This window comes from Canis aureus, chromosome 11, assembly GCF_053574225.1.
Source record: "Canis aureus isolate CA01 chromosome 11, VMU_Caureus_v.1.0, whole genome shotgun sequence".
Lineage (NCBI taxonomy): Eukaryota > Metazoa > Chordata > Mammalia > Carnivora > Canidae > Canis > Canis aureus.
This window is the reverse complement of record NC_135621.1, coordinates 27,545,001-27,561,796: the sequence shown is the minus strand read 5'-3', so window position 1 is coordinate 27,561,796 and position 16,796 is coordinate 27,545,001. Positions and strand designations below refer to the sequence as shown.

The following is a 16,796-nucleotide window of genomic DNA, read 5'->3' as shown; positions in this document are numbered from 1 at the left end:
CCCTGTGAGGTTTTTGCCGTTGGGGTGGCCAGGTTGGCTGGTCGGCGGTGGGTGCGTACTCCTGGCTGCCTGCCCACAGCAAGGGCCACAGTCTCTAGAAGAAACTGATCTTCTCCTACTTCTTGTTGTTGTCTTAATTCCTACCTGCCTGTGGAGTGAGAGCCAGGAGAGCGGAGAAAAGTGCCTGGCGGAGGCTGTGCTGCACCCAGGGCCGAGAACCAGCCAGTTTCCGGAAACCTGCTATTTACGAAAACCCCCGCACGCTGCACCCCACCATGCTCACCTGGCTGCCACCCGGCTGAGGAGGTTCCCCCCGTCCCAGCAGCCTCGTATATATGCTTAGCTGCCAACACAGAGACTTGTTAGACATGGCCGTGAAGCACCTCTAGAATGGCAAAGGGGAGGAACAAAAAGAAACGAACATTTCCTAATTCTCAGATACTGTCGTCTGGATTCTCAGAAATGCTGGGCCAGGTGGCAGCGAACCCATTTCATGAGGAAACCAGCTCAGGAGAATTTAATTAGCTAATGATAGGGACCACGGGTTGATTGCTTACTATAAGCGGGGCGCCACTCTATGCGTGCTGCTTACATTCACTCTTGAAATTAAACTTGTCTCCATCGCTGGTGAAACCATAATAGGGAACCCAGGTAGGATCCAAAAGTTACTGTGCCAGCACGCCCTTTGCTGAAAAGCACCTGGGTTTCTGAGAAAACATTCTTAAGCAAAATCTGTTGTAGAGAATGGTTGGCCATATACCATCTGATTCTTGTATCCTAAAATACAGCAATGCTGGGAGTGTGAGGTGAACTAGATACTCGAGATCACCTCAAGGGCCTGCCTGTTCCAAGCAAGTGCTATTTCTGAGGAATAGAGACCCTTGCAGAAACTCTGAAAACCTGTATCACCGAGGACTTTATTTTAAATTGGGGGTATTTTAGAAATACATAGATGGCTAAGGGAGGGCGAGGGAAGTTGTAGAACGAAAGGCAGTGGTTAAGACTTCAGCATCTGACTCAGCCTTCCTCACGCCTGCGTGCCCTGCCATCACCTTATGTGACTCCAAGCAAGTGTCCATATGGAAAACCTGCCTTAACACCCAGGCTTCTACATTCCTTCCTCCAGGCCACCCCAGCCACACACTCCTATAGTCACCGCAAATTGCTCCCCTCCAGAATCACCAATTTCAGCATCTTTGACCTTACCCTCCTGTCCTCCCAACTGATTCCCTCTCCACTTGTGTTTTATTTTTTTAATTTTTTTTAAATTTTTTTAAAATTTTTTATTTATTTGTGATAGTCACAGAGAGAGAGAGAGAATGAGGCAGAGACACAGGCAGAGGGAGAAGCAGGCTCCATGCACCGGGAGCCCGACGTGGGATTCGATCCCGGGTCTCCAGGATCGTGCCCTGGGCCAAAGGCAGGCGCCAAACCGCTGCGCCACCCAGGGATCCCTCCACTTGTGTTTTAAAACTCAACAGCCACTCCAGGACACTGGCCTCTTGGCTTTATTCTGACCCATTGGGTCTCTTCTTCTTTCCCCCTTCCTAATCCAGGTTAGATTTTATAGCACATAATTTCATCAACATGGTTGCTAACACTTCTAAATTCCTTTGCTGCTCCTGTTTTGACAACCCTGTGACAAAATCCCCACTTTGGAAACCCTACTCTGTCTTTTCTGCCAGTACCCAAGAGCAGCATTGCCCAGAAAAAAGTCACAATGGGACAAATGAGGACTGTCGATCTATACCCAACCAGCAATGACACCTTGATGCTATGCAGCCAGCATCCTAATGTATGGAGGAAGAAAATGAGAAGTGTCAGAAAAATCCCCTAAATTCTTGCTTCCTCCAGCATTTGGGACACTTTCCCTTCCAACCCCCTTGGGTACATTTAATCCTCCATCATCTATTCTCTCTTTACATGTTCAGCTGGGAGCCCTGGCCATTCGGCATGCTCAATCAAGTCCACACCATTGTAGGCACCCTCCTGGGCAACCCTCCCCCTTCCGGCCCCTACCCCACTGGCTGCCATCCCATTTTTCTTCTCGAGAAACTTTCTCTCCTCCCCTTCCTGGGTCTCTGTCTCTATCATTCCCCAAAGGCCACTAACAACCTCCTTATTGGTAGACATGGCCACTTATCTCTTGACGCCACAGCTTCTGGAATTCCTTCTGTGCTCTAACGTGTTCCTTTAATTCCTCCATCTCTCTCAGCCTCTTTCGCCTTGGCCAGGAAATGTTGGATTTCGTCAGTACTCAACCCCAGGCCCCGCCTTTTTCTCTGTGCCAAAACCCTAGGTGGTTTCCTCCTCACTGGCTGCCTCTCTAGGTTTCCTTTTTTTCTGACTGAGCTCCAAATTTTAAATTTTGGAGTGCTACTGGGCTCGGGCCCAGTCCTAAACTTTGCTTTCTAGTCACATTACTCCTCCTAGAGGAGTTCAACCAGCCCTGTGTTTTAAAATACAACACCTGGGCAGCCTGGGTGGCTCAGTGGTTTAGTGCCACCTTCAGCCCAGGCATGATCTTGGGGACCCAGGATCGAGTCCCATGTTAGGCTCCCTGAATGGAGCCTGCTTCTCCCTCTGCCTGTGTCTCTGCCCCCCTCTCTCTCTCTGTGTCTCTCATGAATAAATAAATAAATCTTTATTTAAAAAAGAATAATAAAATACAACACCCATCCCCATCCTGCCCAAATTCTGTTTCTAATCCTGGCCCTTCTGATGTCCTGTCTATCCAACTGACTCACTGCCTGTCTACTTCCAAGTCTGATTGCACCTCCCTCATCAAATCCGCTTCCCCCAGTCTCAGCCATCTCAGTAAATGGCACCACCATTCACCTAATGGTTCAAACCCACAGCTTCCAGGAAGCCCTTCAGCTGTGTGTTAAACATATGTCCCCACACGGTTCACATGTCCCCACAGCCAGCTTGGGTCAAGCCACCACTGCAGGAGGCTCCTGGCCATCTGCCATCCTCCTCTCAAGGCTACCCCAGACTTCTCTGTTTGTTCATGTCACTATCCTCCAGGGCTTTCTCCTTAAAATTAAAATTCAAACTCTATACCATGGTCCACAAACCCAGTAGTCCGTCTCGTTCCCTATGATTCTCTCAATCTCAACCTTACACTACCCGTTACCTTTCCTTTCTCTCGATCACACCAAACTCATGCCCACCTCAAGGCATCGTATTTATTTTTCCATTGCCTGGAATGTGCTTGTCCCTGCATCATTGTGTGGCCTCTGGTCAAATGTGAGGTCTTAACCTGCTTATCCTATCAAAAATATCTGTCGGGACACCTGGGTAGTGCAGTGTTGAATGTCTGCCTTCGGCTCAGGGGCGTGATCCTGGGGACCTCGGATGAAGTCCCACATCGGGCTCCCTAAGGGGAGCCTGCTTCTCCCTCTGCCTATATCACTGTCTCTTTCTGTGTCTCTCATGAATAAATAAAATCTTAAAAAAAAAAAATAGCTGTCCCTGGGGGATGCCCAGCTGGCTCAGTCAGAGGAGCAAGCAACTCTTGACCTTGGCGTCATAAGTTTGAGCCTCACATTGGGTGTCGAGATTACCTAAATAAATAAACGTTTAAAAAAAAACAGCTGTCACTACCCCTCATCCCCACCCTTCGTTACTCTATGTTCTTGTCCTGCTGTATTTTCTTCCAAGAACTTATCACTTTCTAAAATTATCTTGTTTATTCCTTATCATTCATCTCCCTCACTGGAATTGTAAGCACCACGCAAAAGGCAGAATTCTGTTTTTTTTTTTCTTTTCTTTTTTAAATTAAGTAGGCTCCGCACCCAACCTGTGGCTTGACTCATGACCCTAAGACCCTGAGATGGAGTCCTATGCCAGCCAGGTGCCCCACAGCAGAATCCTTTTTTTTAATTTATTTTGTTAAAAGATTATATTTATTTATTAGACTGAGAGAGAGAGTCAAAGAGCACAAGCAGGGGAAATTGTAGAGGGGGCTGGAGAAGCAGATTCCCCACTGAGCAGGGAGCCCAATGTGGGGCTTGATTCCCGGACTCCACGATCATGACCTGAGCTGAAGGCAGATGCTTAACCGACCAAGCCACCCAGGTGCCCACCAAGACAGAATTCTTTTATTGTTTGTTTCCAAGACAGAATTATTTTCTGTGTTGTTCATCGGCTCCAGGATCTAAAATTCCTATGGCTTTAATGATCATCTATATGCTAATGACTGCTAAATTTATATTTCCAGCTCTTACCATTGGGCTCCAGACCTGCATGTATAATCGTCGACTCAACATTTCAAAACACCTAGATATTTTAGCAGCACTGCAAACTCAACACATCCAGAAGAGTAGTTTCTCCTGCCTGCTAGCCCCTCCTCCCACCCATGGTATATGGCATTATCATCCATTCAATAATAAAACCTAGAGACCTAGGAGCATCCTTGACTCCGCCCTGTCCCTCATTCCCCAGAACTAATCTGTGACTAAGACGACTAAGACGTATTGCGCGTACCTCTTAATCTCTTCCCTTTCTTTGATTCCTCTGCACTTTGTTATCCAAGCTAGATCACCTACACCCTTAGGTCTTATCTAGTCCATGGCATTAGCCCAACTGGCTTCTCACAAGTTATTCACCTCAGTTTCCTTGCTCCCAATCCATTCCATACATTACAATGGGATATTTTCAAAACATAAATCTGATTAAGTCATCTTCCATCACTCAAGCCTTTTAGTGATTTTCCATTGCTTAGAATAAAACACCCAAATATCCTTGTTTCCAACAAGGGTCTCCTGTTCTGGCTTCCATCTCTCCAAATTTACCTCCCTCTCTTTTCACCTTTGTCCCCTCCACTGCAGCCTCATCAGCTGACCACTCTATCCCAGTGCTGAGTACAATGCCTGGCACACAATATACACAATTGCAGAATAAATGATCCTAATGGGTAATACATTACATCAAGAATTCGTTTAAGAAAGGGGCAGCCCAGGTGGCTCAGTGGTTTAGCGTTGCCTTCAGCCCAGGGTGTGATCCTGGAGACCTGGGATCAGGTCCCACGTCAGGCTTCCTGCATGGAGCCTGTTTCTCCCTCTGCCTGTGTCTCTCATGAATAAATAAATAAAATCTTTAAAAAAAAAAAAAGAATTTGTTTAAGAAAGGACGGAGGAGCACCTGGCTGGCTCAGTCGGTAGAGCATGCAACTTGATCTCAGAGTTGTGAGTTCAAGCCCTATGTTGGGTGTGGAGCCAACTTAGATTTTTTTTTTTTAAAGTAAGACTCCTGACCTAGGAATGTTAATTTAGGTAACAGTGACAACCAGTTGGAAGTGTCTAGGTTTCTTTTGAAGTTCAAGAGCCAAAGCTTTAGAGAATCTGAAGACTCAGAAGGCAAGCCTTACAAATGTGCAAGTAGTTTCCAAGGGGAGGAAAGGTGGGTTAAATCTTGAGAAAACTCCCACTGCTTCCTTTTCCAGCAATGAGAAGGGAAAATGTTAGCAAAGAAAGAGCCGTCAGAAAGAGAGGGGAATCAGTACAGTTTTGTTTTCAAAGCAAGGGGGAGGGCTTGTCAAAATTGATAAGCACCAGAATCAACCAAGGAGGGGGGGATCTAGTATAAGAATAAAAGAAAAATTGTTGGGCTCAAAAATGAAAATGACAGGAAGATGTACACTAAGAAGCTGGGTCCCAGTTATTTCCCTGCCTATTTCATTCCCTGCATGTTCCCCCAGCACACAGACTTTATTAATGATTCTTTTTTTTAAATATTGAAGTATAGTTCACACACAATATTACATATTAGTGGTTCTTCATGCATATATGGTATAGGCAAACGAATCTATTATCTCCCTATATAAGGGCCTTTTGATTTGTTCATTACAGGAAGTTACTGGGGATCAATGAGTGTAGTTTAGAGGAAACCAGGGGACAGAGGTTGTGTCACAGTGCTAAGAAAGCAGAGAAAAAAAAATTAAAAAGAAAGAAAGCAAGCAGGGAAGGGAGCGTGTTTTGTTTTTTGTTTGTTTGTTTGTTTGTTTTGTTTCGTTTCATTTTGTTTTTTTTTACTACAGGAGTCCCGGACAGTGAACTAGGGAGTCAGCTTCTGTTCTTGCCTTTGCTCGTCACTGTACACCTGGGGATCATCAGCCACATCCTGCAGGTGAGAAGCCCCAGGTGCTGAAAGATAAGTAATTGCAAATCACATGGTGCCAGGAACAGTTGGTGACAACACAGCCAGAAAGAGAGGTTTCCATGTTAAGGAGGTAACAGAGCAAGTGGAGATGTTTCTATAGTGGGAGAGACCTGTGCACTTTATTTTTTAAAATCACAAGAAGGGAGGCAGAACTAGAGAGATTAAAGATTTGACATAAAATAACTGAAAGAGCAAGATCCTAAATGAACATCTAGAAGACTGGAGGCAGAAACTCCTTGTTGAGGGGTGAAAGTGACAGCAGAGTGAAGCAGAGGCAGGAAGATGGAGGAGACAGTTGAGTTTGCAACAGTTGCAGTGGAAAGTGAGAACAGTAAACTCATCACTGCACAACAAAGCAGTGACAGCGCGGACACACTCTGTAAAGAGTGGGAAGCTCCAGGTAGTATATTCTTCATCCTCCCAGAATTGCCCTCACCTCCCAACACTGAGCCCCTGCACCTCAAGAAGGGAGGTAGACCTGAGTGATGAACCCACGTAACTAACTGATGGGCTTCTCTGATGGCCCAAGGTATTCTGGAATTAGTGCTGCTGTCAATTCTGGCTGTTAATTCTGGAGTTCAGGTGGAGGCATGAAGGATGCGTGGAATAAGGACACTGAAGAAATGTGAGAGGTAGGGAAAGAGGAAGTGTAGTCAAATCTTGGCTACTGTGGGCCTTATTTCTCTCTGTGCTAGATTCCTTTGGGGAGCATTCACTTATCCAGCAGACATTTACCGAGCACCTCTACTATGCTAGATCCTGTGCTAGGGGCCAGGTACACAGTGACCAAGATGTAATGATCTCTGATCGTGATGAGATGACATGATTTCTGCCCCCACCAAGAGTGCCAGCAGTTGGAAAGGCAAAAAAACTGAACTCTGGTGAGAGTTACCAGAGTCCTGTGAGAAGCCAGGAGTTCACTCATTATCTAGGAGATCCCAGAGGCCCATAGGGTTTTGAGTGAATCCATGAATAAATGAAAGCAGAGATGGAAAGGTGACAGAAAAAGAAACTGTTGTCAAAAGCAAGATCTCGAAGCCTTGAGATCTAATCTGCAACCTTTTTTCCCCCCCAAAGTAAGCTCTACACCCAAGCTGGAGCTTGAATTCATGACCCTGAGATCAAGGGTCGCATACTGACTGGGCCAGCCAGGCGCCCCTAATAGGCAACTTTTAATATCCCTGAAGTATCATGGGTCTCCTCCCTACTGAGGAACTCAGAAATAGGTTATTTCAAAGCAGCACAGTGCCTGCCACTGTAGCAAAGAAGGGGTACATTTGGAACTGCTAAGAACCGAGTGTCTGGAGCCTGTCTGCATTCAACTTCTAGCTTTCCCCCGTCCACCAGAACAATCTCAGGACACACAAGCTGCCCGTGCCTTTGTTTTGCTACCTGCAAAATGGGGACCATAAGATTGGCTAGCATTTATTGAGCACTAACTCTGTGCATTGCACCAAAGGCAGGCCTTTTTTCAGATGGGGACACTGAGGCACAGAGTGGCTACTTAACTTATGGAACGTTACACATATTTCTTGCACACGAAGAGAAACTCGTCAAAACTCAGCAGCAAGCAGGAGAAGCGCCACAGGCAGCTCCGAGCTCTCAGGTCTCCCGGAACCGCCGGGGCGGGGCCAAGGGAGGAAGTCCCGCCTCCAAATGGAGGAAGTCCCGCCCCGCACTTCCGCTCCACGCCCCCGCTGGTCCTACCTCCTGCAGTAGGGTAGCGTGTTGGGGATGGCGGAGGCTGGGGACCGCGGTGGGCAGCAGGCGGCCTGCGGGCACGACAGCTACTGCTCGCCGTTGGCCTCCCGTTACGCCAGCCCGGAGATGTGCTTCATGTTTAGCGACAGGTGCAAGTTCCGGACCTGGCGGCAGCTCTGGCTGTGGCTGGCGGAGGCTGAGCAGGTAACGCGCGGCGAGGAGGGGAGGGGAGGGGAGGGACGGACGGGGAGGGCACGCCCCAGCACGTGCGGGGCTCGGCGCCGAGCGGGGGCGGGAGCCCGGGCCTTGGGGGCAGCTGCGCTGCTATTTTCAGCCGAGTGTCCCTTTCCTGAGGAGCTGTGGCCGCAGGAAGGTCAGGGCAGGAGGCCCGGGAGTCGACACCTGTTGCCTCCCCTGTGTTGACTCAGGGAGGTTAGAGACCCGGCGGCGGCGAGAAATGCACGCCGCGGTTCTAAGGATGTATCTCGGCCCTTCCTGCAGGAATACTCCGCCGGCCACGGACACCGAGCGCTCGCTACGTGCTGTTGTGCTGCGCTAATTTCTTCCCGCATCTCTTCCCGTTTAACCCATAAAGACTTGGCACGCCTGGTGGTGCTCGCCCCACGTTCTGTGGGAGAGGGCAAGCCTCATGATAGCCGAGCGCGTTACTTGCCCCTGACCAGGGTGTGAACCTGCCTCAGTGCAGAGCCTGAGCGCTTGGCCACTTCGTCTTCCCCACTTGCCTCAGCGTAGTTGGTGACAGGACTGCCCGCTCCACTCGGCTGCGTTCCGCTTTCCCGAGGCGGGAGAATCAGGGTCGGGGATTATTAGATTGGGTTTCTGGGGTCTCTCATGAGAGCTGCACATAGAGTTATGTAGCCCAAGGCTTTCAGAAATAGCTCCAGAGGGGCCTTCCCGGAGGAGTCGAAGGAAACTGAAGGTGATCCAGAGAGCTATAAAGTTTCAGGGGGAAAGTGCCACAACAGGCGAGATGGGAGTGTCCTCTGGAAGGACATCAGTAAACATGGAAACAATGTGAGTAGTGCCTGGGACCGAGATACAGCGCAACTCCCCAAACAGGAGACTCTTCCTGGATTCTCCCCCTCGCCTCACTGTGCTCCAGAAAATTAAGTGACCTAATAATAGTGGACACTTTTTATCATGCCTACTACGCCGGACACTGTCTCAAGACCTTGTGTGTTAATGGCTCGTTAATCTTCAAAACAACATTGTATGATAAGTCCTGTTTTACAGATGTTTGACAGATGGTGGAATGGAGGCACAGAAAGCCTTCATAAACTATTGGCTCTGATAACGATAATGGGTAGAGGAGGACATTGATAGTGTGTTGTGATTTATCATGTACTGGCTTGTACTCTTTTCTCTTTCACATGATACTCCATGATATAGATGAGGATAGTGGCGCCCGAAGCCTTTGCAGGATCACCATAGCTAGTAAATGTCTTCTGGCTGGAATTGAAATGTAGGGTCCTCTAAATATGTGTTCTTTCCTCTGCCCAGTTTACACATTGCCTGAAATGCATACAATTTTGGTATAATCTCCTGCGTTTGGATTATCTGTTAGGGTGTCAAAATGAGCATAAATTGCATAATAATTTAGTAGGTAAGAAAAAAGTTGAGTAAGAAATTAGGAGAAATGCAGAAAAGCTGGAGTAGGGGATGAATTTTAACAAGATGCCTTGCGTCGGGGTAGGAAGCAGTTTGGCCACACCGCCCCCTGCTGCTTTGCTTTGGGAGGAGCCCTGAGATACCCTACCCACTGGCTAACAATCCAAGGCTGCTCTGCCCATGTGGTGTCTGAGCTCTTGAAATATGACTAGTGTGACTGAAGAACTGAATTTTTACTTTTTATTTTCAATCACTTTAAATGTAAACAGCCACATCTGGCAAGTAGCTACCATCCTGAACAAGATAGGCCTAACATGCAAGATCCTCCCCAGGGCCAATGCTTTAGAGTTTCAAGTGACGTTTGTTTGTTTTTAAAGATTTTATTTATTTATTCATGAGGAACACAGAGAAAGAGAAGGAGGCAGGGACACAGGCAGATGGAGAAGCAGGCTCCATGCCGGGAGCCTGACTCAGGACTTGATCCCGGAACCCCAGGATCACGCCCTGGGCGGGAGGCAGGCGCTCAACCGCTGAGCCACCCAGGCATCCCTCCAGTGAGGTTTGAATGAATTTCACCAGTCTGTGTATTAACTTGAATCCTGGGTTCTGAGCGGCCTGTGGGCTGCAAGCTGTTTTTTGCTAGCCCAATTTTTCCAGTGATGGAAGAATGTAAGATGTTGATGTGTTTATTTTCTCAGTGACATTCTGTAAAAGTTTTTGGCTTTACTATATTTGCTGTATGTAATTTGTTGGCAAAACCGCTTGCAACTTTCTTAATTTTCATTTCTCTAAGTAGATCCACTTGGCTCAAATGTAAAGCTGTGGCCTAGATCCCACACGTAGGACACTTACAGGCCAAGCACTAAGGGGTATGCAATAAATACAAGCTCTCCTTAGGGGAGTATACATTCTAGGGGGAGGGACAGGCTAATAGATTTGTAAAAATGTCATTTGGTTATAACTGCTGTAAATAAATTTAGGCTAAAGGGATAGATGAATGAGATAAGGATGTTTCACAGTGGAGTCAGGAAAGACCTCTTTGAGGAGATGATATTTGAGCCCAGAGACCAAAACATGTGAGCCATGAGCCAGGCAGTGATATAAGGGCAGAGTGAACAAAGATCAGAATTATATTGTTTATTTTGGTGTTTACTTAGAATGTAATTTGCCATGATTCATTAAGAAAATCATGCCCTCCAGGGCATCTGGGTGGCTCAGTCGGTTGAGCATCTGACTCTTGGTTTCTGCTCTGGTTGTGATCTCAGGGTCATGGGATTGAACCCCACATGGGGCTCCACAGTCTGTGGAGTCTGCTTGAGATTCTCTTTTCCTATGTCCCTCCCCATGTGTGTGCTTGCTCTCTCCCTCTCTTTCTTCCTCTCTGGAGTAAATAAATAAAATCTTTTTTAAAAAAGGAAAAAGAATATTGTGCCCTCCTCCGTGTGCTTTTAGCTACTTCAAGTTTTATTTTTATTTTTTTCTAAAGATTTATTTATTTTAGGGTGTGTGTGTGTGTGAGGGAGGTGGCAAGAGGGCGTAGCAAAGAGAGAGGGAGAAGCAGACTCCCCACTGAGCAGGGAGCCTGTTGCAGGGCTCAGTCCCAAGTCCCTGAGATCATGACCTGAGCTGAAATCAAAAGCTGGTGACACTTAACCAACTGAGCCACCCAGAGCCCCGCCCCAAATTTTAATTTGAGAATTGGGAGGTGGAGGGTGACTCAACTAACTGGGTGACTCAGTTAGTTGAGTGCTTTTGGCTCTGTATTGAGTCCTGCATCAGGCTCCCTGCTCAGTGGGGAGTCTGCTTCTCCCTCTCCCTCTGCCCCTCCCCTCTGCTTATTCTCTCCCCCACCATATAAATAAATAAAATCTTAAAAAAAAAAATAAAGAAGGGCATGACTCAGAGCTCCAGGTAGGTCTTCCTCAACCCCTGGATTCTCATCTCCATTCACCTCTGAACTCGTCCTTTAAAAAAAAAAAAAGAAGAAGAAGAATTGGGAGGTGGAGCATAAATGCTAATATGAACCAGTTTTTTTCTTGGTGTCACTTCAAGTCATTGTGACACTTGAGGTTATTTATTTTGTTTTGCTTGTTCTGCAGGCATTGGGTTTGCCTATCACAGATGAACAAATCCAGGAGATGAAATCAAATCTGGACAACATCGACTTCAAGATGGCAGCTGAGAAAGAGAAACAGTTGAGACATGATGTGATGGCTCATGTGCATACGTTTGGCCACTGCTGCCAGAAAGCTGCTGCCATAATTCATCTTGGTGCCACCTCCTGCTATGTTGGAGACAATACAGTAGGAGCCTCTGTTGTTTTGTTTCCACTTAGGATTTATACATTTTATTTGATTTTGTCTAGTTTGAGGAAGTGACTCCATAGATCTTTAGTTTTAGGGAGTATCCTAAATTCAGGAATTTTCTGCTTTAGTTATCTTTCCAATCTAAACTATAAGCCCCTAATGACCTCCATAAAATAAGGCCAGCAGATATCGTTTATGCATTGGTTGGCTGGACATAAGTCGAGGTTGTAGTGTTTTAGTGGCAAGGTAACTGTCCAAAGGGATTTTCTTTCCAAAGTCCTTTATAACCCTTTGCTGTACTTCTGAAAAAAAGAAAGGATTGCATAATTATTCTTTTTTTATTCATTATGGTTCTTTCACAAAACACTTAGTAGAAGCAGCTTATTGTCAAACATGAAAAAGTAATAATCACATTTTCCTAGAGTTTACTGGTGCTTGGCAGTATTCTGAGCACTTTGTATGTGTTGCTTCATTTATTCACAACAACCATAAGAGAGTTGCTTTTGTCTCTATTCTTTTTTTTAAAGATTTTAAGTAGACCCAGCACCCAACATTTGGTTCGAGCTCACAACCCTGCAATCCAGAGCCACACGATCTTACTAACTGAGCTAGCCCAGTGCCACCTTTTAGCTCTGTTTTTCAATAGCTTCTTGAGGTGTTGTTTACATACCATGAATTTACCCATCTTAAATGTATAATTCAATGAGTTTAGTAAATTTATGCAGTACATTCTTCACTCCAGTTTTGTGACACATCCCTCACTCTGAGAAGTTCTCCTGCTTGTTTGCAGTCAGTCCTCACTCCTGCTTTCCAGCCCAAGCGACCATTGAGCTGTTCTCTTCCTCTGTAGTTTTGCCTTTTCTGGTAATAACATATAAATGAAATCAGAGTATGTAGTCTTTTGGATCTGGGTTTATGAACCCTGTCTTTACAACTGAGGACACTTAAAGAGAGGCTGAAGAACGTGCCTAATGCCACACAGCTAGGAGGATACAAGTCCGGGGAAAATGACTTCAAAGCTGTGCTCTTACACTGTGCTGTAGGACCAGAAGTTCGATCCCAGATATGCTTCCAATTCAGAAAGAAGCCACTGATTTTTTTAAGATTTTATTTATTTATTCATGAGAGACAGAGAGAGAGAGATGCAGAGACACAGGCAGAGGGAAAAGCAGACTCCACGCAGGGAGCCCAGTGTGGGACCCGATCCCGGGACCCCAGGATCACACTCTGGGCCAAAGGCAGGTGCTAAACTGCTGAGCCACCCAGGGATCCCCAGAAGCCACTAATTTTTAAGTTGCCCCAAATACTTGTAGTCTCAAGTGGTACATAATTAAGGGCAGCTAAAGAAAGAACAACAGTCATCTTACTTGGAATATAGTTGTTTTACGTGTGAGGTCGGGCCCAGCAATTACTATCTCCCCGACTGGCCTGAAATAAATCTCTTATTTCCCTCCAGAATGGCTTCAGATTTCCTAAACCTTGATGTTCCGATTCATGTCTTTTTGTTGTTGTTAGTGGTTATAGATGTGAACAAAGGAGGTGAAACTAATGAAATGTGCCCCTGGGAAGCTTCTCAGAGACTCAGGCACTCCTCTTTGGGAAGATCTAGAGCTTGTTGACCTGGACATCGTCACAGTATCTTGGATGAGGGTTGCCCTGTAACTGTTTTCCAGTCGTTTTAGATACCACATATATAGGCCTTTACTAGCATAAGGGTTTTGTTCCTCAGAGATCCCAGAAGCACGACTGTCTAGGTTGCGTGCTTTTAAAACCACAATCTGAAAAGAACAACTTCTGTTAACATCTTCTGGCTTGCACAGAGGGTTGCAATAGTGAGGTAGGCAGCTAGCTGAGAAGCCCAGTTGTGATGGCCTAAAAGTGTTATGTAATAATATTGTTTGGGCAAAACTGTCTAATATGAGACCACTACATTTTCCTTTGCAGGACCTGATTATTCTTAGAAATGCGATTGACCTGCTCTTGCCAAAGGTAAGGTTTGCCAGCCCTGGGTTCCCCATGATAGGAGATGGGCATCACTTCCTAATAAATCAGTGCAATGTGAATATTAAATAGATTCTCCTTTACTCAGATGAATGATCCTGTATCTCCTCTGTAGAACTAATTGTCTCTCTTTGGGTTAAAATGTGCTAAGTGAATGCTTTTTAAAACACAGCTTTTTAAATGAAGGAAGTTAGCCAGCAGCTTATTGTTGAAATAGGTGGGTCAGATTTATGATTTTGTCCTGTTTTTCTGCATGAGTATATAAGTCGTCTTTTGGTAGTTGTTCCTCAGAGATCCCAGAAGCACGACTGTCTAGGTTGCGTGCTTTTAAAACCATAATCTGAAAAGAACAACTTCTGTTAACATCTTCTGGCTTGCACAGAGGGTTGCTAATAGAAAGGTAGGCAGCTAGTTGAGAAGCCCAGTTTCAACATTGGTTGAACACTGGTTACTCTGAACTCTTCAAGTCACTATTTTTCTTTTTAAGATTTATTTATTTATTTATTCAGAGAGAGAGAGAGAGGCAGACACACAGGCAGAGGGAGAAGCAGGCTCCATGCAGGGAGCCTGATGTGGGACTCGATCCTGGGTTTCCAGGATCACATCCCAGGCTGCAGGCGGCACTAAACCGCTGCGCCACCAGGGATGCCCTTTTCAAGGCACCTTGAGATACAAAGATGAAAAGATAATGCCTCTGCCTTTCACAGGCTAGAGATTTAATTTTTTATTAAATTGTCTAAAAGCTTAGTTCCTGATTATGTAACAAGCTCACCCTAAACTTACTCTTTACTACATGGTCTCTCTTATAGCTTGCTAGAGTGATCTCTCGGCTTGCTGACTTTGCTAAGGAACGAGCTGATCTTCCTACCTTAGGTTTCACACATTTCCAGTAAGTGATATGGTTACTTCTTGGGTTGTGGGCTTGTTTGTGTGCATTTGACTTTCATTTCCTCCTTCAGTTTCCCCTCTCCATGGAAGCCTGGAGGTGAAGACTCTCAAAACATAATTTAAGCAAATAACTTGGGATGCTTATGAAGAATGAATCTTGTCCCTATCTGAGAAGCTATACTCATAAGAGTTCATTTGGGGAACATTGGGAGACATGAATCAAGAGCCTTAGAAAGCATTCATGCTCCTTGATTTAGTCTTCCATTTTTGAGACTCTTGCCCAAGAAAGTAATCTAAATTTTGCAAAAAGCCTATGTACAAAGATGTTTGTTAAAATACTAGTTTTTTTGTTTTTTTGTTTTTTTTAAAGATTTTATTCATTCATTCATGAAAGGCACAGAGAGAGAGAGAGAGAGAGAGAGAGAGGGGCAGAGACACAGGCAGAGGGAGAAGCAGGCTCCATGCAGGGAACCTGACATGGGACTTGATCCCGGGTCTCCAGGATCAGGCCCTGGGCTGAAGGTGGCGCTAAACCGCTGAGCCACCCGGGCTGCCCAAAATACTAGTTTTGATAATAAGCATTGGAAACAATCTAAATGGCCACAATGATAGAGTAATTCAAGAAGGTAAAGTATATAGTATGGTTATAGGCTGGAATAATATGCAGCCATTAAATGATGCATGTAAGACTAATATTGTGGAAATATGCTCAGGTTAACATTATGGGAAAAAATTGCACATGGTAGATTGTACAAAGATTGGAAGAAATTACATCAAGATGTAAATATTGATTTCTCTAGTTTATGGGATAATAGGATAATTAAAATTTTCCCTATATTTTGTATTTTTGATTTTTAAAATGTGCAAGCATTTTTATGATAAAATCCTTTTCAAAACCGAGAATGTCATTTTTGGAATATTAGTAGCAGATTTCTAATGATGGTATTTCAGTAGTGGTGTGTTAACATCTGCCTTAGGTTTTGATGGGATATTGCTATTGCAACAAGGATATTATTGTCTATAATTTAGGAAAGTCTGCTGAGTTTAATCTTCATCAAAGTTAGGGCATGCATTTACTGGTAGCAGAAACCTGAAGAAATTGTTCATGAGGAGTCATTGTGCAGTGTGTAGGGGTTGGCCATGACACATATTGCCTTCTGCTGGCTTCCTGGCATTACCTGAGTTGTAACTTCTCTTCCTCTCCTATGACTATTGGAGAGTGGTCAGAGAATGCACGCATCCCAGTATTCCTCTGGGTATAGTGTGATGAGAGGTACCTGCTGCCAGTTTTAGCAGGCCTTAAACACTTAGAAAATGTATTGATGAAGGGTGCCTGGGTGGCTCAGCGGTTGAGCATCTGTCTTTGGCTCAGGGTGTGATCCCGGGGGAGAGAGAATCTCGAGTCCCACATCAGGCTCCCTTTGAGGAGCCTGCTTCTCCCCTGCCTCTGTCTCTGCCTCTCTCTCACTCTCTCATGAATAAATAAATAAAATCTTAAAAAAAAAGTATCGATGCATAGGTATCATCTCAGTATAGGTCAGTCCCTGTAATTAAAAAACAGCTTTGGGGCACCAGGCTGGCTCAGTTTGTAGAACATACAACTCTCAACCTCAGGGTTGTGAGTTTAAGCCCCATGTTGAGCATGGAGTACACTTTAAAAAAGGTTGGGGGTGCCTGTGTGGCTTAGTCAGTATAGCGGCTGACTTTTGATTTTGGCTCAGGTCATGATCTCAGGGTCCTCGGATTGAGCCCTCTGTCAGACTCCCTGTGTGGTGGGAGTCTGCTTCAGAGTTCTTGTTCTCCCTCTGCACCTCCCCCTGCTCTCTCTCTTTCTCTTTCTCTCTATTTATTTAAATATTTTATTTATTTATTCATGAGAGACACAGAGAGAGAGAGAGGCAGAGACACAGACAGAGGGAGAAGCAGGCTTCTATGCAGGGAGCCTGACATGGGACTTGATCCTGGGTCTCCAGGATCACACCCTGGTCCAAAGGTGGTGCTAAACCGCTGAGCCACCAGGGCTGCCCTCTCTCTCTCTTTTTAAATATTTTATTTATTCGTGAGAGACACAGAGAGAGTCAGAGATACAGGTAGAGGGAGAACCAGGCT

At 45.5% G+C, this 16,796-nt stretch overlaps 1 protein-coding gene across 2 annotated transcripts in view; it reads left to right on the top strand.

The window, feature by feature from the left end:
• Positions 1-7,840: 7,840 nt before the first annotated feature.
• The window catches only part of ADSL (adenylosuccinate lyase), an 18,506-nt gene continuing 9,550 nt past the window's right edge, over positions 7,841-16,796 (top strand). Inside the window, exons 1-4 of one of the 2 annotated variants that reach the window (XM_077914414.1) lie at positions 7,841-8,067; positions 11,592-11,795; positions 13,743-13,787; positions 14,609-14,688. In XM_077914414.1, the coding sequence (XP_077770540.1) occupies positions 7,897-8,067; positions 11,592-11,795; positions 13,743-13,787; positions 14,609-14,688 (500 nt within the window). In that variant the 5' untranslated portion in view covers positions 7,841-7,896. Of the gene's footprint in view, positions 8,068-11,591; positions 11,796-13,742; positions 13,788-14,608; positions 14,689-16,796 lie in introns of those variants that run through there. The other variant, XM_077914413.1, reaches the window with a different exon arrangement.